At 32.7% G+C, this 14,499-nt stretch overlaps 1 protein-coding gene and 1 pseudogene across 1 annotated transcript; one reads left to right on the top strand and one right to left on the bottom strand.

Moving 5' to 3' along the window:
- The first annotated feature begins 1,353 nt into the window (after positions 1–1,353).
- Positions 1,354–2,114, top strand: LOC111798166 (F-box protein At5g39250 pseudogene; annotated as a pseudogene).
- Positions 2,115–3,550: 1,436 nt separating this feature from the next.
- Positions 3,551–11,653, bottom strand: LOC111798606 (serine/threonine-protein phosphatase PP2A-2 catalytic subunit). The gene is made up of 6 exons (XM_023681854.2): positions 11,065–11,653; positions 8,190–8,304; positions 6,123–6,231; positions 5,967–6,044; positions 4,197–4,388; positions 3,551–4,092 (listed from the first exon to the last, which is right to left on the bottom strand). Exons 1-6 carry the CDS (start codon positions 11,315–11,317, stop codon positions 3,919–3,921), a joined length of 921 nt encoding a protein of 306 aa, XP_023537622.1. The 5' UTR covers positions 11,318–11,653; the 3' UTR covers positions 3,551–3,918.
- Positions 11,654–14,499: the final 2,846 nt, after the last annotated feature.

Here is a 14,499-nt window from a genome sequence, read left to right as displayed (position 1 = left end):
GTCGAGGGTAGAGAGATTTTTTTTACGAGGAAAGTTTTTAGACTGATGACTCAACTCAACTCTCCATTTTGTTAATTTTTTTAAAAAAATTATTTATCCATAATTCATAATTATTAGATACAATTTTAAATTAAAGATATAAAAAGTTCACAAACAAACACAAATAAATCTTTAATCTATGATCATTAAAACGAGAAAAAAATTGTAACATCTTAACATAGATAAAACATAAATAAACTAGCTTTTTTTTAACGCACGTAAGATATAAATAAATACATATACTTTTAGGTTCCTAGGTATGAAGTTTCAAATTTTTTTAAATTAAATAAAATATAAAAAAAATACTTTTAAATTTTTAAAAAGTTCCAAAAATGAGTTTCAAAAATATTTTTAAATTTATAAGAGTTTTTAAAAAAAATATTGTTTTAACCTTTAAAATGGTTTAAAAAATTACTCTTCAATTTTTTTTTAAAAAAATCATTTATATCTTTTAATTTTTTTTAATAAATTTAAAAACACTGTTTAAATATTTTATATCGTTATTATAGGAATAGAATAGCAAATAATAATAATAATAATAATTATGAACTTGCCCTTTACATTTTTAGAAAAAAGATTTAACAAATTTATATGTGGGAGATACATTTACATTATAAAATCTTTTTTTATTAAACATGTTGTCATATTTTTAAATTTTAATAGATATTTTTATAATATAATATAAATTATTTAAATATTTTTTTAATTTTTCAAAATTTTGGAGAGTATACAAATTTAAAAAGTATTAATGAAATTTATTATTACGGAAATGCAAAATCTTATTGTAGATAATAGACGTGATGTTTGATCTTGTAGATTCATTTGATCACATAATTTTTTTTTGGTAAAATCACATAATTTTCGACCTTATAAATTGCAGTCCTTTCATTCAACCTTCTTCGATTTAGAGACGAAACATTTTTTCTTCCTCTTCTTGAGCACACTCCACCTTCCTAAATTTGGAGATAAAAACATTTTTTTCCTCACTACGATATGATCTTCTCTCTCGAAACTTATGAATTCTGCTATTTAGAGTGATTTTCATTTTATTTTTGCCGGCGTTTTCTCTTAGTCTATTCATTTCTTTCGGTCCATATTCAAATTTAATATATATATTATGCACCTCGAGATCCTGGTTTTAAGATTAAAGTGTAAGTTTTCGAATCATAATTTATATGATGTTATATGTAAAATTTGTTGTTGTAAATTTCTACACATGAATGTTTTCAATTTAGTTGGATTGCAATATCATTCTTACTCGAGTGTTTGATTTAAATTATGTGGTTTATTGGTGCAGATAAAATATTGTCGATCCGGTGTTATTATATTTACAAAATGGCATGGGAAATTTTGAATCTAGTTTTTCCGTTGGAAGACGTGGACCTTGCTTCATGCATGGCAGTATCCAGAGAGTGGAGAGACGCAGCTCGAGATGATTACTTTTGGAAATGCTTGTGCATTAAGAAGTGGCCTTCAACCTACAAAATGTCTAATTTTCCGACTGGGACATACTATAAACTATATCGAAATTCTTACCAATGTCCCAATAGTCGACGTCTTCTCTCTCCTCGACTTACTTTCGTTTGATGATTTAGAGTTTTTTATTGACATTTGGAGCGAAGGCAAATTAGTCTTCTCAAAGGTGGTTCCGGGTAAAGTCCTCCAAGATGGTGTTAAGAACCCAACGCCTCGTACGGTTAATGTGCTTAGTTATCTATTAGAAGGCCTGGGGTTCAAGATGACTCTAGCAGTTGAACCAGGGTTCTCAATTCCTATGTGTGATACGATCGGTGTATCCGTGATTGTGGGATACAAGGATTCTAGGAAGGTTGCTCAAATAGTCAATAAATCTATATTCGATTACGTCGATCAAACATCTTGCAGGTCATTTTATTTTGACTACCTTAATTTTCCACATCTCTACCCTCGGGATTCGAGTATGCATCTCATTTCTTTTCTTGGACAATGGAAATGGTGGTGTAGCTGAAGTTTTTGGAATAGTAATGGATTTTAGTGACGATGCAAACACAAAGGAGGAGGTATTATGTCTTTTGGACTGGCTCCATTGGAAATGAAGTATTCTATCATTTTCTCTAGACAAAGAAGTTAGAGTAAGACTCACTCGTTTGGTATGGTGTATTTAGTATCAACTATGGCCTGTTCTGTGCTTATATATTATTATTCTATTATTTTTTCAGTCTAATAAATAAGAACAAAGTTCTATTTATTAACTTTATTTTTTATTTTTTGTTTTTTTGTCACTCAAATTTTGATCTGAATTTGAAATTCATTTTGTTTTTTTTTTTAATTCAAGTTCAAGCCATATATTTTAACTAACGGACTGAAAGTTAAAATTTCTATTTCTTCACAAAAATCAATTTCTACCGTTTTGAATTATAAAACTATTTTTGAAGAAATATTTATTGTAAATCTTTAATTAATTATGAAAAAAAATCTATAACCTAATTTTGATTTTAATTTTTTTAAAAAAATAAGATAAGAAATATGATATAATTTTTAGTATAATATTTTTTAAATTGAAGGTTACCCATTTAAATTTTAAAAATAAGAATAACTTCAAATTTAAAATTTCAAAAACAAAATAATTATTCCATCATTTCTTAATTTTTTAAATATTTTTAAAAAATTATATATATAAATTATAAATAAAAAAAAAATTAAATTAAATATTTTTAAAAAATTATATATATAAATTATAAATAAAAAAAAATTAATGATCAATAAAATTATGAAAAAAAGAGTCTTATCATATATCAATCAAATTTAAATTTAATGATTTCTTAAAAGAAGATATGAAGTGTCTATCTCAGCTTTATAACAAAATTTTCAAATATATTGAGACGAAAACTTTTAAAATAATAAAAAAAAATCGTCTTTAAAAAAGATATTTTTTTATAATAAAAATTTTGTTTCTCTGATCGAACAAAAAAAATTCCAAACCTCCTATTTTTTTATAATAAAAAATTTGTTTCTCCTGAATATCTTTATAAAAAAAAAAAAAAAAAAAATCCCAAAATCGAATTCAAATCCAATATAACGATGTTACATAAGAAATATATTGAATCGATTCTTTTCAATGAATCAATCCGACCACAACTTCGAATATGAAATTCAAAAAATTTGACAACAACTTCGAATATGAAATTAAAAAATACAACTGAAATTAAAAAATCCAACCAAAATAACAACAAAAATAACGATGGTACATGAGAAATATAGGATCAACCAACATTTATCAATCAAATTTGAACAATGGTCAAAAGTGATTCGATTCTCTTAAAAAATGATCAGAAGAAATGGTTCGATTCTTTTATTTAGATTTCTCGAGAGATCCATAAATCAACGCTAGAACGGTTAAAATATTCAATACCAATAATAAAACAAAAGGTTAATGAATCGTTGGAAAGAAACAATAAACATAGGAGATGTGTACCATACAGTTGAAATGGAAGATAGGCGAAGATAGGCGAGGCAAGAAACCATATACAACTTTGATAAAAATAAATAACCAAAGTTTCATTAGCATTGGGATCTCAAACATAATACTTCTACAAAGCGTTTCAAAAATCAGCTCCCTACTTTGAAAACGTAAAATTACAGAGCACAGGGAAAGGTTATTACCGCTCGCTCGTGTTCGTTCTTGAAAAAATATACAACACAATACACGACCCACGCCTTTCTGTCATTCTTCTTCTTCTTCATCAATCTAATCTTCAGCGCACCATTAACAGAGCAGCATATCACAGCACAAACTCCAAACAAAAGAATGGTGAAAACTTAAACAAAGACTGCTCCTTTTTCAAAGTCAAATTCACAGTAACACCGCAGATTAAGGGAGGATTACAAGCAGCCGAGCGTTTACAAAAAATAATCGGGGGTCTTCCGTGTGGTATCGGGTTCGATTTGGCGTGGTGCAGGGTCGAACTGAAGAAAATTTTGATCCATATTCTCCCCAATCTCAAGGATTGCAGCCATATTCCCACACCGATAACAATAATTTGGAGCACTAAAAACAGTCACCACATTCTTGTCCTATAAAGAGAAATGCAAGAAAGGAAACGGCAAAGTAATGTACCAACGTCCTTAGCAGAAACAGCAAAAATAATAGGCAAAACAATCCACCGGAATTCACGCACCTGACACCAATTGTATCCCTCCATTACGAGTTGGTGGGCTCTTGAAATCAGTGTTAGCCCATTTGTGTGGTTGAATTGGGTGGCAATGTCCTGCCCAAAAGTATATCCAGCACCGCGAGGAGATATCCCCCAACCACAACGGTCATCAGGATCAGACCATAAGAGATCACACATCGGTCCCTCATGTGGAACCTAGTAACATATTCCAAGAGAACAACCACGCCAAGGTTAGTAAGAAAGAAATTTCTTGTCTTGACTAAGAACAGATATAAACTTGATCTGGTAAATTTTCTGGCAACAGAATGCATATTGATGAAGAACCAAAATGATAATATTTTTAGTAAGCAGGCTACGATTATTTCCATGTAACTCTAAATTTTGTATTTTAACAGAACCAACACAATTTTGTCCATGTAAAACTAAGTACAAAAATTAAAGAACAGGGGCATCCTCTTAAACTAAAAATAAATTAATAATTATATGGACTCTCATCTGCATCAAATTAACCAAGCAAAAAGAAGTCAAAATCAATACCTTCATACTCCAAAAATAAGTAAACCCCTGGACTTGGTTCTAGACACCTTTTCTTACAGGAAACAAATGTTTTCACAGGGGAATTACACGATGAATAAAATCCAAAACCTAAAAAAAATAAAAAAGAAATTAAACCAAAGCTCTCCAACTTGTCATAATGAAGGAAATGATTTTTTTTTTTCGTTTTTTTAAGGGGGGGATAAAAGAAACGTATATAAAATTGAGTTGGAAAATTCTTTTGAATTAAAAAAAACGAACTGTTGTGTACTAGATGACCAAAACTATGCTACCAAATGGATTACATCCCAAGTTTTTCAAAAAATGCACCTTATTTAACTATGTAAAGACCCTTCTTTTTCCTTCCAAATTTCCCACTCTAGTCCCGCATAAACAATCGTTAATAATCTTCGATCTTCCGCAAATTTCAACCATAAAAATCAGCCTCAAAATAATAAATCACCAGAAAATCACTCATTTTAGGAGATATATCGCCAAACCTAATTCCAGCAAGAAAGAAAGATCATTTAAAGACCATACGAATATTAACTTCAAAGATTAAAATTAACAGAGATGTAATCATAGTTCGGTCGTATAAAATACTTGTAAGAAAATAACAGACAATGTAGTCCTATTCTTTATTATAGATGGCAGGTATTTCATCCTTCTAATTCTAAAATCCAGATTAAGACATTATGATAGAGGGGTTCCATGAATCAGATGCATAATACTAATTTCAAGTATTCCTTTTATTTTTTTAAAACTAAACAAGTAATCTCTTGCATTTGACTCAAATGCTATGCAAATCCAGTCTACAAATAGTAATTGAACATTCTTTTAACGTATCAATGTTTTTAAAAGCACACTAAATCATAATACCCATCTAGAGCTTGAGCATGAAGGATGAAAACAAAACAAGGGTTGGTTAGAGACAATGAAGAAAATTAGAGTTTTGGTTAGAGATTGTAGAGAAATCAACATTTGTAAAGAGTATTTATTTCTTTCTTTAGAAAACTTAAAAAATAAAAATAAAATGAAGTAAAACAAGGCTTGAGACACCAAGCCACATGCCCAAGTGAGCCTCAACAATTGAAGCAAGATGCACTTGCCCGCTTTGCCTCACTTTCCCAAAAAGCATGCCTTTTAAACATTGTAATTGTATAGCCCGATGGTAGTTAGTCCTTGAATGGGGAGTGTTCAATATTCATCACATGCTTACTAACATTGCACATTAAGTACCTCTTGAATTCGGTCCAACGATCTGATGTTATCCAAGGTATCCAAAGATGGTGAAAGTCCTCCGTGCAAACAAAAAACCTGCGCTACGATAATTATAAGACTATTAGAACCTGTCTAACAATCCAAATAAGGAATGTATGCAAGAAGAACACAAACCTGGCTCTCAATTAGAGCTGTAAGAGGTAAATAATCAAAGAGGTCAGTGAAGTGCTTCCAGACATTTGCATTTCCATATTTTCTCAAACATTCGTCATAGAATCCGTAACTGAAAAAATAAAAAAAATCAGATAAATAAAAAACAGAAAAGATAACTGGAGTAACTAAACACTGTTAACATTCTTGCCACAACTGACAACTCGTAGCATATATAAAATAAGAGTATTGACAAATTTTCAGTTTTTCAAATATGTGAATTCTCATTCATGTGCATTTGAGAAACCAATAGAAAAAGGTGATAAACATAATCCTAGAGCAGCTGAAGGGGAAGGGTGTTGCCGATGCTTAAAATGAAGAAAGAAAAAACATTTAGCTTCATAGCCAAAAGATATTTTCGAGATAACATACGACAAAATACTTTATTCCAACAGGAGGGTTGCTAGAAACCATAACATACCACCATTTTCTTTTTATTTTTTATTTTTTATTTTTTTTAGAGTGAGTATCCAAAGCAGTTTCTGAGTATCTCCACTATTTCATAAGACAACAACCCTAGACCCTACAACATTTGGTTCACGAAAACTTCAGGATTTTCTAGGTATGTGGACACCGTGAGGTTTGAACCTGAGCATCGAGTTTGAATACCACCAAATTTTAATATTCATGTTCAGTCCTCAAGCTCCATGTCTTTGCATGTATTTAAAATAAACACACATATACATTACAATAACACCTAACCTCAAAAACAGACCGTCTATAAAAATTACTGACAAAAATTAATCAATCTTTTTTGGCAGAAAAAAATGCTAGAACCCTAAATCTAAGATTTCTTTTGTGTCAGAGAGATGATGAGAAAGAAAAAGGAATATCGAAAATAAGGAAGAAAACAAATAGCAGACCTTAACTCCCCCTCCAATGATCAATACCTCATGCAGGTAGATGAGGAAGAAACCTATGTTGAAACTCCTCCCTCACTCTTGGAAATGGTGGAGAGATCAAAGAAAAGGAAGGCTCAACTCATCATGGAAGAAACCCAACCCATTCATTTAGGGGCCGCAGACGAACCCCAAGAGGTTAAGATAGGAACTAGTTTGGCTCTCAAAAAGTTGATCTACATTTAGAAAGAATATAAGGATGCCTTAGCATGGTCCTACATGATACGTCTGGACTCAGCACAAAGAGAAAAAAAAAAATCCATTTCTATTCTTGTTGCCAAGTGAGACGAACAGAAACTTCAAAGGAAAACAGTATACCCATTTTAGAAGAAATTTGAATGGGAGACAACTAGAAGAACAGGCACCTACGCATCTAGTTGTCATCCTAGAGAGAGGCCAAGCTAGTCTCCAAAATAATTTTAAAAAATTCTTATACAATGCCATTGTTCATTTTATTTGGCTTTTTGCTTGGCTACATTATTGCATCAATAATCTAAAATGTCCCTTTTGTTTTCTTTCCTTTTTCTCAATGAAAAATTGGTTTTTTCCTGAAAACAGTTCTCCTAAGAAACTTCATTTGTTAGGGCCATAAATCAAGGTGTTACTCCTGCAAACATTCAGTGGAAGCAAAAAAAAAAAAGAGTAAGGAGTTAATGTGGTCCTTAGTTTGGATGGGGACGAACACAGCAGATACTGTTCAAAGAAGATATCCTCATACTCCGATCTCTCCAAACTAGTGCAACCTCTGCAAACAGATTTTGGGAGACCTAGACCAACATTTCCACTGTCCATGCTGAATCAAGCCATTAAAGGGTTTGCGTTTTGCAATTAAAACAGGGAAAGCAAGCCATGAACCATTTAGAACGAGAGACTGTTATAATATAACATTACAAACAGGAAAATACAAGAAGTAATAAGAAAACAACACAGTTTCAGGAGAAAATAAGTGCACTCCTTGGTGGAAGCATGGATTAGATACGGTCTATTGCAAATGAAATAAAATTAAAATAAAAATAAAAAAACTTAATATTGTGTCTACAAATAAAAAAATAAAAACTTTTAATACTCAGTTAACAAATACAAAAACTTCAGTCAAATAATGTAAGAATTAGAGGAAGGTAAATAATCTTACACTTGAGTTATTTGCCTGCTCTCATGATTTCCCCTCAAGATTGTAATTCTATCTCTATAACGAACTTTCAGAGCCACTAGAAGTGTAACGGTTTCCACAGAATAGTATCCACGGTCTGCACCAATGATATAATGATTCATGACAACATGGGAATGTGCACGTGCATTATGCACGAGAGAGAATTCAACATACCCACTACTTACCACTTCATTTCAAGGAAAAATGTGAAGAATATATTTGTTGAAAGGGAAACAAACTCTAATGAAAACTAACTTACATGTCAGCTATTTTGACTTCCATAGCCACCTTTCATTTGTATGGAAAAAAGGATATTGCAAGAAAGAAAAGGACAAAAAACCCTTGACTAAAAAATTTATAAAACAAATCCCAACTAACGTATAATTGTATATTATGGAGTCGTTTGGTTGAAAATTTTGATTAAGATGTCTAACAATAGGATGTCAGGGAACAGAATGTCTGTCTGAGTATTAGATAAATGTGTTTGATAATGTATGGGAAAAGAGTTCATATAAATAAATAATATTTTTGTTTGGTTCTCATAATTATTTACAACAATTTTATTACATTAGTTAACTTTTAGATAATTAATTGTTGTTAGTTAGTTTACTTTTTATTAAGTCAAATTATTAAAATAATTTTAAGAAATTTAATTTTAATTTAATTTTCATTCATTAATAAATATATTAGGAATAATATGCCTTAAATTTTACATTTTTGAGTTTATATAGCAATCAACATTAATAATTATTCTTAAACAAATGATTTTAATAAAGCTATACAAATTTTTAACTGTAAATAATTAGTACGATAATCAAATTGAACAATTAATTATACATGTTAGATTTCAAAAATTAAATACCATCTATAATGGAGATTTCAACAAGGACAACAAAGAACAGAGTTTGCATTTTGAAAAGAAAAAAAGAATACAGGGGCACCCAGAAAAAAGGACACAAAAGGAGCCCCAACTATAGGAAGGGGCTTCAATCAAGTAAGATACGACCTAACGAATAATTACAAAAAAAAAAAATAACCCCACCATTAACCTCAAGATAAAGGTGCACAAGATATTTAGGCACATAAAAGTGAAGATGTAATAATTAAGGCCCAAAAATATCTCACTTGATACTTCAAATTTCTAGAAGAATTTGTTAATCTTACTTTAAAATTTTAACTTCCTCTGTTTCCTCCTTCACTTAGTCAAGAGAGTTTAGAGAAGTTCAATCCACAGGGAAAATCTGAGAACTCCCGTCTCCCAACGAACTATTAACCCAAAAAAGTACTTCCCCCTTTCCATCAACTTCCCGTTGTTCGTACTAGGTTCACCCTCTTCCCCCACATTACTACCTACTTATACAGTAACCTTGCAACCAAAGGGGACCTACTCAGCCAGTGATGTGACCAACCAAGGCTTATAAACCAAAGATCTCAAAGGCATCTGAGTTAATGTTCATCCTTGACAATTACACCAATTAATCACATAAATTCTTTACTTACCCAAAGCAAATCTTATGACAAACTTTTCAACAGGTATACTCTTTCTTCTACAAAGATATAAGAAACAATTTCATAGAGTATATAAAATTGAAAAATAGAGAGAGAAGAGATAGCCAAACCCAAAGCCAATGGAGATTACGAAAAGCTTTGGCTAGAGGAGTATTTAAACCATAGTTGTTTGAAGGAAAATAATATTTCCATCAAGTGAGGGCAATTTGCAAGTCTCTAAGAAGTTATGACGGTATTATCTTGGTTGTTGAAAAGTCTCCCATTCCTTTCAAACAATGGATGCCAAAAGAATGCTGAAGAAATACATGCATCATCCTTTGAAGCCATACTTTCTCTTACTAGTTACCCTCCACACACCATTAATCTCTCTTCACACATATATTCTATCAATAGTCTCTTTATAAACACACTTCCTCTCAATAACTTTTTTCTGCACATGTTTTATGAGAGAGGAGTTTCATTGAGGAAAATGAAAAGTCATACAAGGACAAACAAAAATGCACTTTTGAGATACTATAAGTGATTTACTATAAAGCCCTTCTGTAATGGCCCACGCCCATTGCTAGCAAATATTATCCTCTTTGGGTTTTCCCTTTCGGGCTTCCACTCAAGGTTTTTAAAACGCGTCTGCTAAGGAGAGGTTTCCACACCCTTATAAAGAATGTTTCATTCTCCTCCCCAACCGTTGTGGGATCTCACACCCTTTTTAGTAAAGTATTTAAAATAGATGCAATGTTGATAAAAAGTTAGTTTTGTAAACGAACTTCCAAAAACATCCCAAGCCAAAAACACTGATCTCTCTGATAAAGTGCGATCAAATTCACCTGCTCTAGCAAACTAAACCTCCACAAAGACAATATTCATTAAATTAACAGCCAAGGATCCAAAACAAAAGAAGGACAACAAGTTTATTGACGAGGACACATAAAATGGTCATTACGCTAAATAAGAATTGAAATTCTGAGTTCAACGAAAGTCCGATTTTTCATCCGGAATTCAAATCTGACTTCTCTATGAACCATAAACTTGAACAAATTAAGAACCAAACTAAAGCCCAAAATCAACCATCTATGTTGCTTAACTAAACCTCCGCAAGCATAAACTAGATTAGGAAGCAGATTAAAATTATTAGTTCTAAAACTCAATATCATAAGCCTAATATACAGATCATGGATAGAAAACTTAGCGAGAATACAAGATACCAAAAAGTAATAGCAATATCAATAATTCAATAGAAGCGTTTTCATGGGAGACTTAGCATCAAGTTGAAATCAAAAACTTCGTGAAGAGAGGTAATAACCACATTCAGTGTCAAAAAGAAGAAGAAAAAAAAAAAAAAAAAACTCACCCACATAATCACCCATGAAGAGATAATTAGTGTCAGGAGCATTCCCTCCTATCCGAAACAGTTCGACAAGATCATAAAACTGGCCGTGAATATCACCACAAACGGTGACGGGGCACTTGACCGGCTGAACGTTCCATTCCTCGACCAATATCGTCCTTGCCTGATCACAAAGCGTCTTAACGTCGGCCTCGGAGAGAGGCTTACACTCCATGAGATGCTCGATCTGACGGTCCAGATCCGCGTGAGACGGCATCGTGTTTGGAACTGTTCAGATCCGCGTGCGATCGAGAAGCTACCGATCTCTCCACACAGAGGGAGAGAGAAAGAATGAGAGAGTCAGAATCCGTGAATTAGCTCAATCGGATTGAAAAAGCATGAGAATGAATGGCAGGGAATTGTTGTAGCTAGGTTTCAAACAGGGAATCGAGGAAGAAGAACGCAGATCGTTGGTGGGATCATGTGCGTAGGTGGGTTTGAGATTGAGCTAGAATTTTCTGGGGAAAATTTTCGTAAAATCGAAATAGAAATTGTTATTTATGTGTTGGGGAAAATTGAAAGAGGGAAAAGGGAGATTTGCCAGATGGGAGAAGGAGACCTTCAAAATGAAACTCCAATGCAAATGAAATGCGCCCTTCCAAATTTCCCATCTATTTTCTCTTCCCTTTTTAATTCATTATTAATCTTTTTTTTTTTTTTTAATCCTTTGTTCACTAAAAATAAAAAATAAAAACATAACATCTATAATTCCCTTACCTTCTCGATCCAAGCTTTTACTGCTACGATCTATCGTTTCACAAGTGCTTACAAGGACATGGAATGTTTGCATCCTAATCTTACCGCTCTAAAGAAGGCAGGTCGATCGAGAGTCTGATACCCTTTTTTAAAATAAGAAGGTATATGGGAGAAAGACGGAGTGCCTAGAGTGCCCTGAGCAGACTGAATGAGACAAGAGCTTGATGCTTTGAGCTTATCTCCCGGTCCCCATCCATTTTGTATCATATTGAGTGAATTTAAGTCGAAGTAAGCTTAAAAATAATAATAAATATCAGCAAAAAGGAGACATTTTTATGCACGACTTTGTTAAGCTTTGTTGTGTCTGGTGAAAAGTTGTTTAAATAGCCCTAAATGTATCGAGGATGCGACCGAATATGGAGGCCAAAGGCAAAAGTTAACAAAGTACGAAATGTGTCCAACATGTGGTCCAATTGGATCTAAGTGATAGAAGATTCTCGATCGAGACCCCTCAAATCAAGGAATTGTGGTTGACTACAACTTACTTCTCATGTAGGCTTTGACCTCGGTAAAAATCTAAACTTCGAGATCTTAAAAAATGCAATTAGCTTCAATTTTAAAGAGAGCTCGGGACCTAAAATTTTCTTACACTCTACCATTTTCTCCTCAAGTTCAATAACAACTAAACTGAGTTCCCTTAATGTTGTTCAAGCTTAATTCGAGTACCTTATTTTAAGGTGTAAGTACTTGTCCTCCTTAAAAAATATTGAACGAGTTAAAATAGAACAACACTTGAATGACCGAACTCGAGTTTAAAACTTTGGAAGTAAAGATTGTGTGCATCATGTTTGACTGAAGGTCGAAGACAATGACATGAACAATTCACTTGACTCGCCCACATCATCCAATTTTTGACCCTCTGACACAATTTTAGGAACCAAACACTCAAACATGTTTTTTTTCTTTTCTCGATGGCTATGGCTCGTTCTAGTCAAAACCAAACAAGATTATTCTAAGTGTCCAAATTCGCCGTTCAATTGGACAATTTTTCGTAATCCCCATGCATACAATAGCAACCAACGACCATAGTATAATCATTTTCTTTTTCACCAATTTAATATAATAATATGTATTACATTCATAAGTGACAACACATCACTGGCATCCGTTGCAAACGTAAAATGCTAAGTGTAGTTAAATTTACTAGATTTCTAATAATTCTTCCAAGCTTATTATTATTTTTTTATTATTATTATTTTATTTGGTCAAGGGAATAAGGGGTCGTTGAGGAGTTTGTTTATTTATTATCATCAATTATAATTATTTTGACCATATAAAGTAGTTGAGGTATTTGGTCAATCAAAGTACAAAAGGAACAACTCCACCTTGAATGACGCCTACACGTGGACTTTCAACCATCGATCAAGACCCACCATGTAATCTAACATGGTATCAGACCCATACCTTAAACTTAGTTATACCAATAGAACCCTTAACTATCGAACAAAAAATTGTGAGCCTCGAAGGTGTAGTAAAAAATGACTAAAGTGTTGAACAAATGGTGTACTTTGTTTGATGGCTCTAGAGAAAGGAGTCGAGTCTCAATTAAGAGGAGACTTATAGTGTACTTTGTTCGACGGGAGGATTGTTGAGGATTGTTGGGAGGGAGTCCACATTGGCTAATTTAGGGAATCAGCATGGATTTATAAGTAAAGGAATACATCTCCATTGGTACGAGGCATCTTGGGGTAGCCCAAAACAAAGTCATGAGAACTTATGCTTAAAGTGGTCAATATCATATCATTGTGGAGATCCGTGATTCCTATGGTATGACAAAAATAATTATTAAATTTACTTCTCGAACAATATATTAAAAAAAAAAAAGTGAGTGTAAAATACTTAATAAGTAGCCCACTTGTAAGCTCTTGATCTTTATCCATACGTAAACCTAAGCCACCACAGTGTTAACCTAATCATAAGAAATAAGCACGAAGGTTTTGTTCTAAGGATCTAAGTTTTCAGTTTTGAGGCCTTGATTAGTTTGTTGCTTGAGCCGTGGTCTTCCATTCGAAGACAAGTTTAAGGAGAGAGAATCCCATCACGCTGTCCATTTTTTTTCCACACACAATATATAACTCTAACTCTAGTCCTGAACCCAAATCACTCCTCAATAGTCTTGCTAGATTACGTAGCCGATAAAAATCATGAACTTACGAAACCTGTCTAGGATTTAGATCATGATGCAACCATTAACTGCCCTAGAATTTTCTTACATCTCCGAGACACGATCCTAATATTTCATGATTAAGATGAGGAAAATATGTGTGGGAAGGATGACTTAAGCCACAAGGCAAGTTTTAGTGTCTCGCATAAAGTGGTACCTAGTTATCCAGGTGTCGTATTAGGCTTACGGTCATGATGGTGCATTTTCTAGGGCTCAACCTACTTGGCTGGGTCATGCATAGGTCTTAAATGTGTGGTTTTGGTTCTAAAGGGTCCATCATAGAAAATTAAAAGCAAGCCTATGATGTTCTACTTAGTTCATAAAAGCTCTATCTCAAGACGTACATGTTATTCTTATACTTAGTTTTCGTAGAATCATGCATAAATCATTTGAAACATCATAGTTAGATGCCAGGTAAGATTTCATATATTCAGAGTTCATTTAAGCCATAAAACATCAAGAAAGGTATAGTAGGAGAA

The sequence above is a fragment of the Cucurbita pepo genome, chromosome 7 (assembly GCF_057944985.1).
Source record: "Cucurbita pepo subsp. pepo isolate OVF chromosome 7, ASM5794498v1, whole genome shotgun sequence".
NCBI lineage: Eukaryota > Viridiplantae > Streptophyta > Magnoliopsida > Cucurbitales > Cucurbitaceae > Cucurbita > Cucurbita pepo.
This window is presented reverse-complemented; position numbering and strand designations above follow the sequence as displayed.